Consider the following 20,082-nt stretch of genomic DNA (forward strand, 5'->3'; position numbering starts at 1 on the left):
TAGGCATAGTGCACGTTCTTTGCAGCAGGCATATTAACCCGCTGTGCTGCCTTAGAAGAGTCAAAACTGCCACAAGACTAAACTCCCATCTCTCGCCACATTAATCACCAGAGTGACTGTGACACTTTTATTGTTGCCTGAAAACTGCTGGACATACCAGAACTTTGCAATGCTTTTAAAACTGCTATAAAACCGGCCCCAACTAACAAACCCGGCCCCCACCCTTTCAGTCTCCCAGGCAAAAGCCCATTGCCCAATATGGCCAGTCTGGCCTTGACAGCAGGGGGATACCACAAATCGTAGTACATGATTTACAGCCAGGTCAGGCGACATGAGCATCTCCCCATGGACTTTTACTGATCTTGAGCAGCTTGGACACATGACCGGGCTTCAATTCTCACCACTGTAAAATGGGTGTGCTCAAACGCAGGTAACCTTCTTTAGTAAGTGTTATATATGATCATCTGGAGACTTGCTTGCCAGGGTGTGATTTAAGAGTAATGAACAGGCACAACAACAGAGGATGGAAAATGGTAAAATACATCACAAAATGTGCAATTTATTGCAATGTATATAACATTCCTGTACACAGTTTCCATGCGAAACAGGTTTACAGTGCTGCAACTAGTAATTTAATGCTGGAATGCAATAATGTTCTGGTGCATACAAAGAAAAGTGGGGTTTCCTCCATCCCTGAGGTTGGACCTGTGTCCCAGAGATGAGGCTAGACCTGAGAGCTCCCAGGCAGCAGCAGGATATTAATATGGACCTGTTCTTTTCTTTGTCTCTGCAGCCAGTACTGTAAGGGTATGAGCTGCAGCCAAAGTCGTAGTGGGCCCTTTTGGAAGTAGGGGTTCTCAAACCTCCCTGTTTCTATTCGAGACCCGGCACGGCTCAGGCCTTATCAAAGCGCGACACTCAGGCCTGCCTCACCTTTCTTGGACTTTCAATCAAGTTGAGGGTGCTTTGCAGGTGTGAATCCTTCTTAATATTGTCTTAGTTTAGTCCCCTTTGACATGTGACCTTTACAAATGTCCCTTGACCTCTTTTTCACCGCTCTAGGTGAGACACACGGAGGATTGTTCAGAACTAACCACACCACTGTGCACTCCCTTCCTTATGGCGGGAGCTTTGTGAGTTCAGAAGCTTTTCTAGTTAAGGGTTCCAGGCTAGAAAGTACATGATGGCCAAGTTTGAATTTCCCCTCTCATCTTCCAGAACTCAATGTGTCAGGTCTGAGATCAGTCGCTTGTCACAGACGCAGTCTTCTGGTGACTCAATTAGATCATGGCTCGAGTTCACTAGGCTGCAAATTTCTGAATCGACGTCAGACAAATGATCCATGGGACAGATCCAGTGAAGAAAAAAACCTGCAGGAAGGAAACAAAGGAGCAATTTACTATATAATATCAAAGCCACATATAAGCAGTCAGGGGCTTATTTATGAGCCCTTAAGTCACTATTGCGCTGCCAGTGGGTCACTTTTTTTGACGCACCAGCAGGGTAAAAAATGCACCATGTTGCGTCATATTTACAAAGTGACGCATCTAGGTAGATGCGTCACTTTGTAAACCCCTGTACCACATTATGCCTGCGCCAGTTATAATGTTTGCAGGGTGGGATTTCTGACTCAAGTAAGCCTTGTAGAAGTGACACAGTGAAATCGCTGAGATTTCACTGCGCCACTTCTAGGACGCACATGCGTCAATATCTTACGCCTGCCTCACAGCAGGCGTAAGACTGACAAAGGCACATTTGAAATGGGACTTTCCCATGTGAAAGGACCCATTGATAGAGTTGTGTCACTTTCGTGACACACTCCAGCAATGCGTAATTTTTGTGCCTACAGATACCTCAGAAATACTGACGTATCTGTAACTCCTTGCAACATGATGCGTCATACAGTAAATATGACGCATCCAGCATGTCGCTAGGAGGACGCAAGGAAAAGTGACGCATCACTGTTTTCACACAGCGATGCATCACTTTTCATAAATGAGGCCCTCAGTGCTTTGAGTCATGAGGTCACAGCCTCCCATCATCTTTTTCCCAATAGCTATTAGCTGCAGTGGCTGTGCATGGGCTTCTTCGCTGCCATCCTGAAGTGCACCCAGTCCTATGAAGGAACAATTCATTGTGGGGTTAATCATCTCAGAGTTCACTGCCCTCATCTTCCTTAGGCTGATGAAGACAGAGCCTTCAAAACCCAAGATCATCAGATCCTCCGATGGTCTGGTCTCACACCTCTGAATTACCACTGCCTTCTCATCCTACAATTCTCAAATCTTATGCTGATTGAAACTAGGGCACATGATACAAACAGGGTTCCTCTGGAAACTGATGGGGGTAAGATAGTTCCATGGGTTCCTTCACCATCTGTAGAGGATGTATGTAACCAGTCACTGACAGGCTAAATCTAAAACCACCTCCTAGAATACATCTCTTGACTAGTCAAATTCACTTTGTCAAGAGAGTAAAATAGATAAATGCAGTCTTCACTATCCCATAAAAGTACCGTAGGCTCTGGGACAGAGTGGTAAACAATCATAACTGCCAATACACAGATTGTCTATGACCAAGAACTTTCTCAGCACCCAGAGCAAGACAGGCTTCTTCAGACGCTTGCAAATGACAAAAAATATAGAGCGTGAGGAGGCAATGAAGGCTACCCCAGCTCCTGTAGCTGCTGCAAACATCTCGCCCCAGTATCCTCTTAGAACTTGGGGGTGGGAAGGATTGTCCATCCGTCGGGGGCACCAAAGCCCTAATGGACCTGAATGATGAGACCAGAAGAGTTATTGCATGGCAGATGTATTGTGCAGATGTCTGGCTTACCCATGCCCATTGCATGAAAAACGTCATAAGTACACAGTAAAATGGTGTTTAGTATGAGTCATTGATGTATGGGGCATACAGGAATTTTACAACTGCCATTCTTGATTGCCCACTGAGTGACAAATAGACTGGGTCAGAAGAGACCGAGTTTAAGGTTGACAAAATTAGGAGGGAGACGAGTTTCTAGCAGCATGACCAGACACATTCCTTGACTACCTAAAGTAATTGGCAATACTCCAGAGGAGGAGATGCCAAAGTGGAATCTGTTGTTTTGTTAGAGCCAGAAGGATGTTTCAAGGGGCAAGTATACCCAAAGCAATCCCAAAGATGGTTGTTGTAAATGTGGGGACAAGTCCCCCATTACAAGACACTTTCCTAGAGTTTTATCCACTACTCAGATAGCCACTACTGGGTTCCTCTTCTACCATGGCTCCTAAAGAACCAGGGCTGGTGTCTCTGGGTAGTGGGGGATGGAGGCTAAAGCTGTTTGTAGTGTAACACTCAACACTCGCCAGATTCTATGAGAGATCTATGTAGAATGATGCTGAGTGACTGGGCTCTGAGGCAAAGGGGCATCATGATTTTGTTCTTCTCTGAGATAAGCCCAAAGAAAATATATCAGAGTTGCAGTGAGCATTACAAGATCACCAGTGAGAATGCTTCCTTTTGAAGCACCTCCAAACCTGGGGGGAAATATAGGTTGGAGAGATCTTCCTGTGAAACTCCTCCTCGTCAATGAGCTCATCTTGTTGTCTGGTGGAGGACGACCTGACATGGCACAAGATAACTTGCAAGAGCATACTTTTCATCTAAGACAGAGGTTTGCAGCAAGATGAAATGTTTCAAAAATACCCCAGTCCCCCTTTTTAGTGAGGAAATTGTGTCGTTCATGGATCCTTGAGTGGATACCCTGAGGGTCTATCAGAACTGCCTGATAGGTTAGCTGTTGGAAACATGCTGAAGAAAGACTCCTGTAATTGTCTTTAAGAACCTACAACTGGTGCAAGGGTTGTATATTTGGGATGGTAAGTGTCCTGTATCAGAACAGGAGGCTAAGGCACCCATTTCCCTACCTTACTGAGAGACCACTAAAGGGGTGTGGAAGATTAGGAGGTTGGGCACCTGGCTCCGTGCGGAAAGCCACTCTCAGAGAGAATCTAGAGGACAGAAAGACCTCAAGGTGGTCAGATTATGAAACCTTAGGACAATGTTGGATCCTTTATCTGTAGTGCATGAGCACATAGATCCCTTGTTTCCCTTTAGAGGGTGGAAATCCCATACCCTTTTCTTACTTCTCCCTGTCTGTCCTCTGTGTCTTGACTGTGGGGCGAAATCATAGGCCACAGACCTCCATTGTCTGTTTCTCCTGTTGTATGAAGTTCGTCCCTCAAACCTTCTCCCTCAACTATCTTTTCTTCTTAACTCTCAGCACTTTACTCCTAACTCTTCCCTACTGTTGTCAGGACTCTCAAAACGCAAAACGCCCACCCGCACCTTAAGAGAGTGGGAGCTAACTTGACTGGGCTGGTGGACCTGAAAACAGAAGATAGAGTATTGAAGAAGCAAGAAGAAGGAAAACTTGTTGATCACATGGTGGCGTGTACAGCATTTACTGTTGCAGATGACAAGCAATGAAAATAGGCAGAATTAAAATGTAAACCAGTAATCACCAGTTGCTCTTATGAAACTGTGGTCCTGACTACACCCCTCTGTGATGTCAGCTGTTTTAAACTGAGTGGATAAAAACAATCAAGAAAACGAACCTTATGCAACATCGTTTCTTTTTTGGATTTCAACAGTCTGAGTCTAATAAGCGGTTGCCAAATTGAGAATTGCTGCACTACCCTAACTGGTTGCTGAGTTCTTCACACCACATTGTATCTGTCCATGATAACTTCTCAAATCTATATGAAACTGGGCAGAACCATCCTCCTACTTAAAGCTTACTGTGTACAGGTATTCCCAGCACTCCTATACAGTTGTCATATTGTCAGCACCACACACATTTCAGTAACTAAATAAAACTGCTGTACTTTTTCATGATTTTGTATATTATTTTTGTGAGTCATTGAGACTATGGGTCTTCTTTAGAGTCTGACAGATTGGATATTACATCAAAACATGACCGACATCCGGCTCACAATATTACAAGTACCGTGGGCTACATGCACATGTAACACGGTGGACGGAACATCTGCCACATTTGTGACGAAGTAACCCATCTGCCAAACTCTAAATAAGGCCCTATGTTTCTATCTCAATATTACATTGAAGGATTGTTTTCTGAATTAGAAGAAGTAAGTTGTCAATACATTTGTAGAGTATTGTCTGTGTGCCCTGGATGTATGTATATGTTTTTAATTACCCTGCTAGTAGTATGGACTGTTTCATGATGAAAGCTAAACATAAATAGAAGTAACAAATAGCCAGTGTGGATTGTTTATGTGCAGGAAGGTATCATTCCCTGCAAAGCAGGCACCCTATGATGCAAGGGTGCCTGCGTTGGCGCTAGGCATCTAATTTTAGCACCAGGGTTGGGGAAAACACAGGGGTGTGTCGTATTGTAGTAAATACAGTGCATCCTTGCATTTTGAAAACGTCGGAGCAAGGCGCTGCCAAATTTGGCGCAGCTCCGCTCTCCAAAAATATTTAGGTCCCGGAGAGGAAAGTCCTGATGCCGAAACCTGCCACTCTAAGTGGTTGAGGGTTTACCATCCTTTTTAATGAAAGAGCCAGAAACCATTGGTGTTTAGGAGTACACCCCTGAAGTAAGGGATATTGCCTGAGAAAACAGACTGTTTCCTCATGCCTGGTTTCTTTAGGATTGCATTGATTCAATATAGCCTTTGATGGGAAATACTCAATGATTTTCTCACTCGTTGTTATAAAATAACGTCTTGATTCCGACAGCACAAAAAAGCAAAGAGGAGAAAATGGATTCAGATTGAGGGTTTGGGTGTTCAGCTCCCGGTCGTTTACCCATCATTAGAGGCTTCAAAACACCTAACAGCTTGAAGGGGCCACTGAAATCAGTGACCAGTGCAAAATATTAATTAATAACCCATAAAATATTGCTTCTTTGTACAAGGACCTACACTGGCTGTGACCTTTCAGTGAGTGTCAATCTAATGTGAAGAACTTATTGGGATGAGACGTAACATACATACCCTGCCAGAGCTGCAGGCTCTGCGGCTCCACGGACGGCCAGATCACCAGAGGGTTCCACTCGTACAGGGGGTTCCGGTGCGTGTTCCCCTCACTCGACTGGTTCAGGAAAGGCCACAGTGAATGCGTCTTTTCCTTTACTGCGCACAGACCTCTGTGGGGACAAAACGTGTTTTACTGGCATGTCATTCCACCTCCCCATCATCACAGGATGTCAGTCCCACTCCCTTGATGCTACAGCACATCAATCGCACCACCTGAGCGTTTCAGTATCAGAACACTTCATGCCACCTCCTGGAGGTATCCGCAGGACCATGCCAGCCCATCCGTATTGACGGGCATCAATCCTGTCATTGCTGCACTGGAGCCCGTAGCAATGTTCCTCCAGTGCCCTACTAACCAGAACAGGCCAATCAGCTCTTCATTCGTGGTACACTGACTCTACATCTCAATAGGTCAAACACTAGACTCTGGCATCCATTGGCTTCTACTTTGAAAGCAGCAGCTAGTTCGACCAGACAGCCTTTGTAATCCAATCACCAGTATCACTTGCTTATCACTGAGACATCATGTACACTAGTCTCACTTAATACCCTTTGCAGAAACCAGGTACCACCCAGTACTAGCTTGAGGTATACCAGTTTCAGCTGATAAACTCTCGGGATACCCACAACCCTATCAGCGCAGATATCTAGTGCCATCTGCTAACTTCTGCAGGTACCCTGTGCCACCTGAGACCCTCAGGAGCTGCTCCATACTAGTTCCTGTTCTGTGTGGCTTCCGAATGCTACCCACTACCAGCTTTGTAAGATCATCAGTGACACCCACTACTCTCTGTGCTGATGCCCAGCACTCAAAGAGGCTCCGTGCCTGTGACTCCCTCCTGTGCGGATACTCAAAAGACCCAGCACTCCATGCGTGAGGATGCAGCCTTACCTTTCCTTCTCGTTGTTGCACAAGAAGGTGCCATACTCGGAGGAGTAAGCATGCTGGAAGAGGGTGCTGAGTAAGCTTTCGTTGAATTCCAAGGAGAAGGGGAACTGCCGCCCCAGCTGCCAGCAGCAGTCCAGGAAGATGAGGAAGGTAGGCGCCTCCTGCTTCACCCGTGAGTGGGCATAGGCCGAGCGGGCACAGCGGAGCTGGAAGGGGTGTCCGGCCTGAGGAAACAAAGAGACATCCAGAGTCAGGGGCTGAAACCTGTCGGCACCACTCCAGCAGCTCTGACGTTTGCTGCTTCTACGGAGGACAGCTTAGTTCTAACATGCCTATTACAAGTCAGCGTGTATGAAATATCCCTACAGGTGCTTCCCCTCAATGTGGCCTGCAGTCAGGGGTTATGTAAATTGGACAAATCCCAGAGGGAGGTCATCTACAGTGACTGCAAGACGAGAGTTCCGATTGGATGTGGAGTGCAGGTTATAGGACGTGGGTGCTGTGTGCCAGAGGAGAGGCAGATGGAACTTTGAGGTGGGCCAGATTCTAAGGCAGTCAGCCCCAGAGCAGCGCAGAGCTAAAAACAGACTCCCTAACTCTGGTGATAGGTGTACCGCCAGGCAGCTCAGGCATCAGTCAGAATTACCAAGAGGTGCCCAGTGTATCTGTAAATAAGTGAAATGTCCTCAGTACAACACTACACTGCCTTAGAGGCTCTTTGGGATTCCCTTGGCGCTCAAGCACATGCGAAGAGAGACTCATACAAGGCTGTTGACAGAATGTAAATGTAAATGTACAGGAATTTATATAGCGCAAATCACCAAGCGGTTTCTAAGCACTTGCTTAGGGAACCCGTCCTGGTATTCCCCTGTGAGATAACCCCGGCAGGGTATCCACAAGGTGAAAGCCAGGCATCCCGCCACGAGGGGCCGTTGTGGAGATTAAGTAAGCTATTGCCCAGAGTCGCAGAGTGTGAACCCATGAATCGAGTAGGCACCGGAGCGAGAATTGTCGAGTCCATGGACATTTTAGGACTCAAGACCCCGCCGAGCCGGGAATTGAACCCTGGTCCCAGGCTGACCTCTGCTTCCAGGTCTGCCTCCTCTAACCAGTGAGCCACACTTCTCCACCAATGGGTATGTTTGTTAGACACAAGAGGGGGGAGTGTAATGTGACTTGTCGGGAAGAGATTGAAACTAAGGATGTGAAACAAAGCAGACCGTTAGTGAATGTGCTGCACCTTCGGTTCGCGGAGTGTAGGGTGCTTCATTCTTACTTGTCCTGTGATGTGCACTCGCTGACGTGATCACACGACTGATGATGTGTGTACATCATCAAGCGTGATCCAGCATGCTGCTTACTTTCAACTTGTACTGTGTTAGAGGTTGCAGTTTCATGGAGGGTGGACCTGCGGCCAGAGGGCTCCTGCATATTTGAGAGGTCCATTTCCCTTGCTATGTTTTGACAAAGGGTTCCTAATAGTTTTAGTTGATCACTTTTCGAAGTGGATTTTCTTTGAGTGTGTTACTAATACAAGCACTTCGTCAGTAATGAAAAGTTAGGCAATATATTTAATTGTGAAGGACCCCCACCCCCCCCAGGGAACTCTAGACCGACTATGATACACCCTTTGGTCAACACAGATGAAGGGGTTTGTTGATAAACACCACATTAGACAGCTTAAGGTAGCTTTATATTCTCCAACCTCTAATGGTTTAGTTGAGAGAGTAAATAGATTATTGAAAGAGGGTGTGCAATCTGCTTTGGCAACTGGGGGTTCCAGTTGATATTTTTCTGAAACAGAAACAGAAGGTTTGGGCATATCACCAGACCCCACACTCTACTACAGGCATAGCTCAGTCTTTACTGTTAAGGAAAAGAAATCCAAAGTCAGATGTGTGTCCAAATTGGTTAAAAGACACCTTTCATAAAGACAAACTTTGTTGTTGTACTATTACCAAAATGGTCAAACAAAGTGGAGGCTGCACAAGTGAAACATAAACTATATTATGATGCAACTCATGGTAAACAAAGAAAAACCAAAGGGGACGATGGAAGCATTGACAATACAATGCCTCACCCCCAGTCAACTGATCTGGGTTTAATCCATCACCGTTCTTAAGCTCACTCCTCCACCCCAGTTCAGACATGGCCATATGCAAATCAGTCTGACCCTGTGCCTCATGGGAACAGTCCAGCACTCATGGTACAAAATGTTTTGATTTTTGGTTAGACATCCTTACAAGGTTAACAAGCATGGCATAGCCAATAGGTCTCACTTTTGGGACCTTATAAGTATTTAGTTATGCAGCACAATATCTTTGGTGCAACAACATAAACTGTTGCATGGCTGAATACTTATAAGGTCACAAAGGCAAGACCTATTGACTATGCCAATGCTTGTTATATGTGATATGGATTTATAACAATATTTAAAAAATCGTTGAAACTATATCTAATTATGCTGTTTAACATAATTTGCAATAGCTTTAATTAGTCAAGCAAAATAAAATAAACTTGAAACCTGAAACAGTACCAGTCCATTTAAAACACTGGTTCTACCCACCTCTCATTATTCCTTCTCACTACATTCTTACTATTCACCCTAATCCTATCGCCTAATTGTATCAGATTGTTTCTGCCATATAGAGTGCCACAGATGCCCTTGCTGTACACGTGCATGATAACTGCCACCAACCCCACTGACTTCGCACCTATCCCAGACACTCCAAACCGGCCAAGCTTCTAAGTGAAATAATTTGACTGCAGACCCACGTGACTTATTACCAAAATGAACATCTTAATACCACTGGAAGCAAAGTAAATTGAACGATTATCCTAGTGGTGTTCACATTGTAATGGGTGCATTAGTGATGCAACTACCAGGCAAGAGCTTAACTGCTGGGTCATTAAATTATTTTTCACGATGAGCAGCTGATCTAAGGAAGGAGCTGATAACCAACCGTTAAATATTCAGCATTGCTGATGCCAGCCAGCAGCACCAAGCACACTTCAGAAGTGAGAGCAGGGTCTCACTCTCGGCATCTCCAGTCTCCCATTCGCGGCATCCTGTTGACACCTGACAGGTGGCGGTCGAACCCGGTAGTGGGCGTGATCTGTTTCTATGAAACTGCCAGAGTGAGAGCATTTGGAAGTAATCTGAGGTCTTGAGTTATGGTAGGCGCCATGTTGGATGAAGAGCTTGCCAAAAGACTGACTAACCAATTTCACCAGCTAGGCTGACGACCTTGATTACATTGCCACTCTTGAGAAATGGAGCGCCCGTTTAAGTAACACATACAGCTGTAGTAATCCTAATATGTAATTACCACTGCATAATATTTATATATTGAATATTGGATAGTATATAGGAAAAGAAGGTGATGTAACAACCAGAGCTGCCGACTTTGGAACTAAGAAACCGGGTTCTAGTTTCGTCGTTGGCTTAAGATCCCGTAATTCTGGGCTAAATCTTGCCATGCCTACCGCCCTTGTGTAATGTAGTTAGATTTCCTTTAAAGCGCTCTAATACCTTAGGGTCGAGTACGCTTTTTATAAAACTGCAACAAAAAAACACACCTTGTCAAGCTTCTTGTGCTTTCACCGGTAATAGACTTTTTGGTAGGCGTGTGTAGGGAGGAAAAGGAAGCCCTGCAATTTGTTAAAGTGAAAGTGTTGTGGCATGCAATAAAGCATATATTGTAGAAAAGCATAGTTGTTTGATAAAGTGAAAGTACCTAGAATGCAAGAAGTCACACCCAAAAATAAAGTTTAGCGTTTTGCTAAAGTTCAAGCGTTATGTAATCTAAAAAGTTACATACCTGCGATTTGTGCTCTGCGAGGGCTTTTAAAAGTTATCAACGCCAAAAGCATGTGATTAGTTTTAGTGCTTTATTTAAAGTAAAACAAAAGCTGTGCACGAGTGAAAAGAAAAGTTCAAGTGTTATGTAATCTAAAAAGTTACATACCAGCGAATTGTGTGCTGCGAGAACTTTTAAAAGTTATCAATGCCAAAAACATGTAATTAATTTTAGTGCTTTATTTAAAGTAAAACAAAAGCAATGCACGAGTGAAAAGAAAGACACACTGCTGGCACTGCAATCTTGTGTTTGTTGGCCCGGGAGTGGTGCGTGCGTGTGTGCATGCGCTCGCAGTCTGCTCTTTTTCAAAGCACATACTCGTGCTTGTGGCTTGCCCCTGCGCATTCCCGCAAGGTGTATGCCGCCACAAGCACGAGTATGTGCTTCGAAAAAGAGCTAAACGACAGCTAAAGGTCTCTTATGCAGTGAATGCGAGCTGCGTAGGCGAGACCTAAAAAGGGAGTTTTAGTAATGGTTTTTCAGGTTGGCTAGGGTCTGCACCTAAACCAGGCAGAATAAACCAACCTAAGAGGATTACACGTCTAAAATAACCCCTGCTCACCCACTTGGTAGCTTGGCACGAGCAGTCAGGCTTAATTCAGAGGCAATGTGTAAAGTGTGTATCTGTGTAAAACAAGACCAAAATGATAAAAATCCAACAACAGTAATCCACAATACCGAACAAGAAAAAATAGGCTTTATATACAGTTTCTTGAAGTTGATAGCTCGCTCCAGAGCTATCACGGCATCGTGATAGCCCTGGAGCAACAGCCGCCTCAACTTCTACGCTCCCAAACGCCAGCTTCGATCGACCGGCCACGCCCTCGCCACCGTCCCCCGCATCCGAAGAGCCACCACAGGGGGACGGTCCTTCTCCTACCTCCCCGCCAAGACATGGAACTCCCTCCCGACCCACCTCCGCCTGACCCAGGACCACCTCGCCTTCAGGAAGCAACTCAAGACCTGGCTGTTCGAGCAGTAGCGGACCCCCCTCCCCTAGCGCCTTGAGACCCTCTGGGTGAGTAGTGCGCTATATAAATGCTTTGATTGATTGATTGATTGATTGAGCAAACAAATCTAAACAGTTCTAGCTGACCGAGACATCGCAGGCTAGATACGAAGTCGGGAAGACCCGCAAAACAGTACCTTTTAGAAATCCAGGGCGTTAGCGACCTCTCGTCCGAAGAGCTGGTGTTGGTGCAAGAGTCGTGGGGCCCTTGAAGTCACACGCTTTGCAGGACGAAAATTCTGTGAGTTTGACGTCAGGAGCGCCGGCAGGCATCGGGCTGCTGTGTGAAGTTCAGCTGTGCGGGGCCCTCAGGTCTAGGTGCAGGCAGCGGCTCGGTGACGGCCGGCCAGCAGTGTCGGCAAGACCAGGGCTGCAGTGCGAAGAGATGCAGTGCTTGTGGCGGTGCTGGTAGGACACGGTGCAAGCAGCGTCGTCGTCGCTGCTGAAGCACTGTTGTTGCTGGACCCAAGGCTGCGGTGCAAGATGGGGCAATATGTTGTGCGGGGCCCACAAGTTGTGATGCAGGCAGTGGCGTCGGTTAACGATCTGAAGTCGATGGCGCTGGTGTCCGTGGTCCAAGGCTGTGGTGCAGGACGGAGCGGTGCGCTGAGTAACCAACAAGTGGTGCCCTCGAACCATGGTGGCGGCATCATGGATACCAAGGCGGCAGTGTGAAGCATGGTGGTGCGAAGTGCAGTGCCCACAGGTCACGGTGCACGCAGCAGCTCGGTGGCAGCGTCAGTGAGACCAGGGTTGCAATGCGAAGTGCTGTGGTGCCCTCTGCAGTGCCTTCAGGTCATGGAGCCCGCAGCGGCGGCGTTGACGGCATTGGGTGACCTTTTTCTCTGTAGCAGCGGATACATCCAGTTCCAGAAGCCGGTACCCAGAAGATGTAGAAGTCTTTCATTTCCCTGCGACTTCCAATAGGAGGCAAGCTCTAAATCAAGCCCCTGGAGTTACTTTGAATGCAGAAAAAAGAGTCCAGTCCTTTCCCTGCCCAAGACAGAAGCCGCAATTTCCGGACAACCCAGCAAAGGGGCAGTACTCTTCCTGGCAGCTCTTCCAGCTCTTCTTCCTGGCAGGTTTCTTAGTTGAGCAGTAATCTAAAGTTCTGGGGTCTGGGCCCCAATATTTATACCACATTTTTATTTGTTGTCTTGTGGCAAAAGTCTCTCAGCTCAGGCCATACCAGTTCTGTCCTCTCTGGCCCAGCTTCCTGGATGGAGGTGGAGACAGGGCCCATTCGGGTGCAAGGGAAATCTCCTCCCACCACTTTAAATGCAGACCAGCCCTATTCAGGTGCTCGTGAAACTCCTCCAACTACCTTAAATGCAGCCCAGGTCTTTTCAGCCCAGCTCTGAGTCATCCAGGAAAGGCAGGACGCATTTCAACCCCCCCAGTGGCTCTCTGCAGTGAATGCACATCCCCAGCCCCTGTCACTCCAAAACTAGACAGTCAATACACAAACCAGCAGAGGCAAATAGGATGGCTACGCAAGAAAATACAATCTTTCTAAAAGTGGTATTTTCAAATACACGATATAAAAATCATCTTTACTAAAAGATGTATTTTTAAATCCTGAGTTCATGCATACTAAACTCCACTTACCTAGCTTGTCCCCATGGGAAATTATACTGTAAAATGCTATACAGTAGCTCCCATTCTATCCTATGGGACAGATAGCCTTTCAATACTGAAAAACTATATACACTGTATGTGACTACCAGGACATGCCACACACACCAGTACATGTCCTACCTTTCACATACACTGCACCAGCCCATAGGGTACATTGAGACTACCTTAGGGGTGACTCACATGTAATAAAAGGAAAGGTTAGGGACTGGCAAGAGGGTGCACTTGCAAGGTTGACATGGCAGTAAAAACTGTGCGCAGACACTGCACTGGTCTGAGAACGTTATGAGAAGAGGCTTTTGTGGGTGGCACAATTGGTGCTGCAGGCCCACTAGCAGCATTTCATTTACAGGCCCTGGGCACACACAGCGCACTGTACTAGGGACTTAGTAGTAAATCATATAAGCCAAATATGGAAACACCAATCTATAAACACAATTTACATGGAGAGCAAATGCACTTTAGCACTGCATATCAGTGGTAAAGTGCCCAAAGTCCTAAAACCAATGAAAATAGGGTCAAAAACAGGAGGCCAAAAATTAAAATGTCTTGGGATAAACCTGCTGAAAAAAGGCAAGTCTAACAGTTAGAATCTATATACTCTGAACCAATTCCAGTCGAAAAGGTCTCTAAAGGTGTTCTTTTCTTACAAGGTATGGGGTGGTTGTTCAAAAGAGTTTTGATTAAGTTGACACCTGAGCAAGCTGTGACATTTGTAAATACAAAAGTTGGAATTCGAAAGCTGGTTTAATGTGGAAAGTGAAGATTTATCTACAGGCATAGTTCAACAGCAGGTTCCCTGAAATTTAACACATTTTGAATTTGTAAGAGAAATTGCTACTGATGCTATACATGATGATATTTCTTTGCAGTTTCATGATGACTCCCCTCCTTGTGCATCTGACACAAGTGGGCAGAGTGACTCCAGAGCAGCACACAATGTTTACATGCCCACCGGGTTTAAAGATTCTTATGCACGCTTAAATTGTTTGTTGTTCATTATAAAAGGGAGATGATGTAGGGTGTTTCATTCATACTTGTCCTGTAATGTGCACATGCGGAGCTGATCTCCTGACTGATGATGTGTGTACATCATCAAGCGTGATCACGCCTGCTTACTTTTAACTTGTACTATGTTACATGATCCTACCATGTGTTCCTCTTCATCATTTATACTCAACACAGAGGTTCAGTGAGTGTATTCTGCAGATGTTCTTCTGGCTAGAACTATAGACCAGGCCTGTGTTCTTTTCACAGGATGAAGCAGGTAAAGAGTGCTTTAGAAATGTCCTTTTTACAACCGGGTGTGGCAGTCCATCCCAGGTGCAGTTTGTTGTGCATGTATGATGACCGTCTCCTTAAGACGGGCTACGGGTGGCTCAGAGTGCATGCACACTCCTCGACTCAATAAGTCAATATTAGAGTGTGCGCCGCGACAGCTAGATCAGAACTGCTTTCGTTCCTGGATCATTATAGAGATCTCAGATGGTCACACAACAGAGTGTATGACAGGACCAAGATGCTTTGGAAAATATGAAGAGCCCCTTTGTCACTCACCCGCACACCAAGAAAGCCATGGAATCTGACATTATTTCACGTACACCTGCATGAAGGATACTACTGAGGAAACACCAGGCATCACCGGCGACTCCTGCACACTTAATGGCCTCAGGGCATGTGTATAAATGTGAAGCTACTGAGGTGGGGGCAAATGAATAATTGCCCAATCTATATGAAAAGGCAGTTGTTTTGGTATACTATAAAGTATTTGGTGGTATTTGATATGTACATATATAGGACGCACGGACTGTAGTTAAAGTACACAGTGTAAGCCTATGAGCCCCAAGGAAGGTCACAGTGGGTATATAGTTCGAGGTCGCAGGCTGAGGGTCATATGAGCACTGTGACCTCCTTAGGGGACCACAGACTTACATCATATGCAATCAACTGCACTATACATTTCATAGAAGAAACTACAACATTCATTTTCACTGTAATGGACTGTTATCACTATTGGTAGGGAGATGCCGGTTTGTTTTTATTTTAAGCGCAGTAAGCGGATGCAAAACTTAGAGCAATTCCACCCCTTCCTGCTGGTTTCACAACTGCTTGCCCTGGATTTTAAACAAGTATTTGCAATGCAATAGGTCTCGCATTTGCAAGAGTTTAAGCTATTGGCGTTGTAAATGACTATGCTTTTTATTTATATGTTTTGACAATTAACACATAAATAAAAGGCATAGTCCTGTACAATGCCAATAGCTCAAACTCTTGTAAATGCGAGACCTGTTCAAAGAAGCGGCCACCATTGTCCCAGGTGGCTTAGAAAGTGAAAGCGTACCTGGCGCGCTGAATGTTGCAGGAAAGCATCCCGTGCCTGCAATAGGAGAAACTATTTAAAGAAAATAGTGCTTACAGACTCAAAAAAGACTCACTGTGCAACAACCGAAGTAAAAGGGCCGGTTCTCATGGGAGGTTGAAAGAAGACAAGGCGGCACTAAGGAGGGACTAACAAGCCTATTAATGAATCAGAAGCCAGTATTTTAAAGGACAATGACATAAGCTGATGACAAATATAGGCAGGGATTCCATCCACCAATACAGCAAAGCCTGCTGAGCAGCGCATGGCTGCCCAGGCTCAACCTAAAAACAGGAAGGCCGCTGAATGCTGTAGTGCAAGAAATCCTCGTTCCATGTGGTAAAGGGTGGATCTGGAAATGTGACGGTATAGGCAATGAAATGACCTTAATGTTAATCGCATTACATTATCTACACTGCCACGTCCCAGACAGTGCACGCATGCAAGTTTCCAGCAGGGGAAGGGGCTTGGCTTGCCAACTCAGCGCCAAGCGGACCCTGCAGACAAGTGCTGCACACCGACTTCCCTGCTGGGAAAGTTGTTCTCAGTAGCACCGTCAGGGGTCCATGCAATGTATTCGCCTTAATGCAGTTACCATTAAATGGTAAATACATCTCACGGCTCATCACAGAGCTCCTTAAAGCATCCGTGTTGTTAGGCTTTGGGGCTTTTAATATTCTGTAGGCGGAACCTCATCTGACTCCACAAGGATGAAAAAAGGGGAATATATATCACCCGTTTCAAATTTGGCCTGAATATTTTGCCCATCCCTAGTTATAACATTTGGATGAAAAAAGTTCATGCTCTGAGAATTAAGAACAAGTGAAGGGGGATTGAATCTGTCATGGGTTACTTAAGTCAATGGAGGAAAAAAGATACAATAAACATTTTGCAGTTGGTTTTTGGCGTGCATATCCCACCCATATTAATGACATGATGCTGAAAGAGGAGTGCCCATGGGCATTATGTTTTTTTCATTGTAGATCCCACTTAGACTATATTTCATAACATAGGTTTAAATAAAAGGTAAGCTGCAGTCCTTTGCTTTTCATTGGCCAGGCAGTGGGAGGGGGTTTGTGCCAATATGATTGTTTTCTATTTTAAATAGAGGTTGAAGGGGCCGAGGAAACAATACCTGCTAAGCTTTTTTAGCAGAAGTTTGCCAAAAGAAGGGAAGGGACATTGTTTAAGTGCGTTTACTCTGCTCGGAATTTCAATATGGCACTGTTGAATCACAGGGAGATAGACTGAGTAATGTTATGAAATATAAAATAAATTTGGCTATTGTAAAATCTGAATAATAATCTGGCGAGGTGTAAACTAAGTATTGTACTAAGAATATGTTTTATTTTCATGTGTAAAGCAGTGGCGGCTGGTGAAGTCTGAAAGTGGAGAGTCACAAAATAAAATCATAAATGAGAGGAAAAGTAATAAAGGGGTGTGGGGAGTCTGCCCCAGAGAATTTCTTTAAAAAAATGTGGTTAACGGTAGATTTTCCAACACGGTTTCTAAAATAACAACCATTTACAATGCAATAGGTCTCGCAATTAACCCGAGTTTAAGCTATTAGCATTGTAAATGACAATGCCTTTTATATTTGTTGTTAAAACGAAAACAAAAATAAAAGGCATTGTTATTTGCAATGTCAATAGCTCAAACTGTCATAAATGCGAGACCTATTGCATTGCAAATGTTTTTTACGGAGTGTTTGAGTTAGGGTTTGTCTTTTTAAAATGCCATCAGGGATAAGAAAAAAGATGCAGGAACTTGATGTAAGAGCTAGAAAAAGAGCCAAACATCTAGTAACTGAGTACTGGGAGGCAGAAAGCAAAGTATCAAAAATATCTTGAATACTCTGATGCAGGGCTGAGTGTGCCTTTGTCCGAGTGTGTTTGCGTGTGCACACGTCTGAATGCGTGTGGCTATGTATATGCGAACATGTGTGTCACTGTGTGACTGAGCGCCCCTGGTGTCTGTTGTGTCCTTCTAACAGTGCCTCTCTCTAGTATCCACCCACTGAACCCCAGCATCATGATTTTGGGTAGCTGGTACCCCACTTCAGATGCAAAACACCTCTAGCATGGCACAAACACAGAAAGAGTGAACGTTCTCTGCATATTTTGGGAAACCTTGACTTGACGAAGAACCCCCAAAGCCTAATGGTTGCCAAGGTTTAATGTAGAAATGTGTGCCCTATTGTGAATATCCTTGGCATCATTGGGGTCGCTGTGGTCTATTAGTGGTAATTGTGTGCATCTTTAACGAGATGCTGCCCAGATCTGCCTTAATGCTGGCCGAGCCAGGCATGATGGTGGTAATTCTTGGCATATTGTAGGCATGCTTGGGAACACAATACCCACACCTGGAACAATGCTGACTAACCTTGGAGTAACACTTTCCATCATTAACAAACTGAAGCCATTCTTGACAATTTTGTGGCCACAATGGTGGACATCGCTGGCATGTGATGGGCATCCCTGACACATGATGATGATGATACCTGGAAGCCAGTTCATGTTCATATGTGGCAGCAGTACATCTGAGTATTTGATGAAAATGATAAGCTGGTATTTTGAGACTGAAAATGTATTTACTAAAAATGAAAGGCTGGTATTTTGAGACGAAAACATTGCTTCTTCATAAAAACGGCAAAGGCTTTACTTTGAACATAAATCTTGAGGAAAGCCAAGAAGATCCTTTTGATTGCCCGCACTGGTAGTCCCAAGAAGAGGGTGTTGCAGTAAACAGAAGCAGCAAGGTGACAGCCCTTATGAGTGTCTCACTGGGAGATTTTGGCTAGGTGGGAATGGAGATAGAAGAAAGGGCCAAATAATTAAATAAGATACTTTTGAGTGCTCGTTGCTGTGCTATATGGTAAATGTAGGGCAGCTTTTCTTTATTTTGGCATCTTTTTTCTCAGACAAATGAGCTTCCTGGCCTTACTTAGGCATCATCAGGGAGATTCCGCTTGGGTTCTGTGGTACAGTGAGAATGGGATCCACTGCTGGGCATGCCTGTCACTTTTAGAGCTGCACTGAGGAAAACAAAAAAGTGGTGGGTTCTGAATTAATCTCTGTCACTGGTAATTACTCAGGCTGCATCCCTGTCTATCATAATGCCCACATGCAACCTCAGATCCCTCAAATGATGGTCCAGAATGCAAAGCATTCCTTCTATCTTTTTGTTGTTCGTTACCATGGCCACACTAAGAGTAACAGGTATGCCAAGATGCGGGTCCCATGCTCACTGTGCCACAGCATCAAGCTATGGGGTTGATTGTGTTTCAATCAGAAGGGCACTGTACACCTGGCAGTCTGGGCTGGACTGTTCCCATTGGAACAGGTCCAAAACGGATCTGCATACACGTCCTCTTTGCCTAGAGTGACATAGTGGATTAAAAACAATGGTCTAAAGTGATCAGCAGTGGCTGAGATTATTTCAAGTATTCCACCCAGCACCTAGCTGTTTGCTGAAGTACTAAGAAGTCACCAAAGCAACAAAAATACAGTTTGAGTGCCTGCACTTAATTAGTTCCGGCTTATATCACAAAGACCGGATGCAATGTTTACTTGCTTCAGTGGGATGCCAGCAATCTCTGCCACAGCACAGCTGGAACTAGTACGAACCAATGGGTTCTGTTCTAATTCTACATTAGCAGTGATTGTAACAGCTACAGATATCCAAGTTTGCGAATGTGGGCTCCATCATTCTGTCCTTTCTGCCTCCAGTACTATTAGTCTAAGTATACAGGAAGACATACAACCCCGCTGGTGTAAAAAACAAGTCCCTCTCACCGGTAATCTAGAGTAATCCGGGATAATCCAATGTTCCGCAAGCCCCGAGCACCAGCACTGCTCCGCTGCGGTAGGACGTGAGCAAACATAAGGTGTAGGGGCAGGAGAGCAGAGCGCGAGCGATGACGGCCGGGCCAGCTGCAAAGCACTGGTTATCATTTCTACAGACATGGTGACAGTGTTGCAGTCGGTAGCGAGGCTACCACACACCGCTCTCTACAACCCGGCTACAATAAGTCTCGCTTACGCGATCAGCGCATAGACCTAATAAAAGCCCAATGGGTTTTACAGGCACTTCTAAAGATTTGCCAAGAGAGTCTTACTGCCCCAGAGCTGCAAACACCAGGTAAGAGCTGAATGTGGAAAATTGAAACTTGGTGTCTCCATTGAGGCTTAATGGAGCGGGCATAGATCAGAATGAACAATGCCAAAAGGTCCACCTATAAATTGTTGTTTAGATTTATTAACATTGTATGAGAAAAGGTAAACTAT

The 20,082-nt window shown here is 45.1% G+C and overlaps 1 protein-coding gene across 14 annotated transcripts in view; it reads right to left on the minus strand.

Moving 5' to 3' along the window:
- Positions 1 to 527: 527 nt before the first annotated feature.
- The window catches only part of LOC147730844 (myotubularin-related protein 9-like), a 180,369-nt gene continuing 160,814 nt past the window's right edge, over positions 528 to 20,082 (minus strand). For all 14 annotated transcript variants that reach the window (XM_086955687.1, XM_086955685.1, XM_086955690.1 and 11 more), the window contains 3 exons: positions 6,937 to 7,157; positions 6,003 to 6,154; positions 528 to 1,370 (listed from right to left, as the gene is read on the minus strand). In XM_086955687.1, the coding sequence (XP_086811813.1) occupies positions 1,222 to 1,370; positions 6,003 to 6,154; positions 6,937 to 7,157 (522 nt within the window). In that variant the 3' untranslated portion in view covers positions 528 to 1,221. The remainder of the gene's footprint in view (positions 1,371 to 6,002; positions 6,155 to 6,936; positions 7,158 to 20,082) is intronic.

This window comes from Lissotriton vulgaris, chromosome 2_1, assembly GCF_964263255.1.
Source record: "Lissotriton vulgaris chromosome 2_1, aLisVul1.2, whole genome shotgun sequence".
NCBI classification, from domain to species: Eukaryota; Metazoa; Chordata; class Amphibia; order Caudata; family Salamandridae; genus Lissotriton; species Lissotriton vulgaris.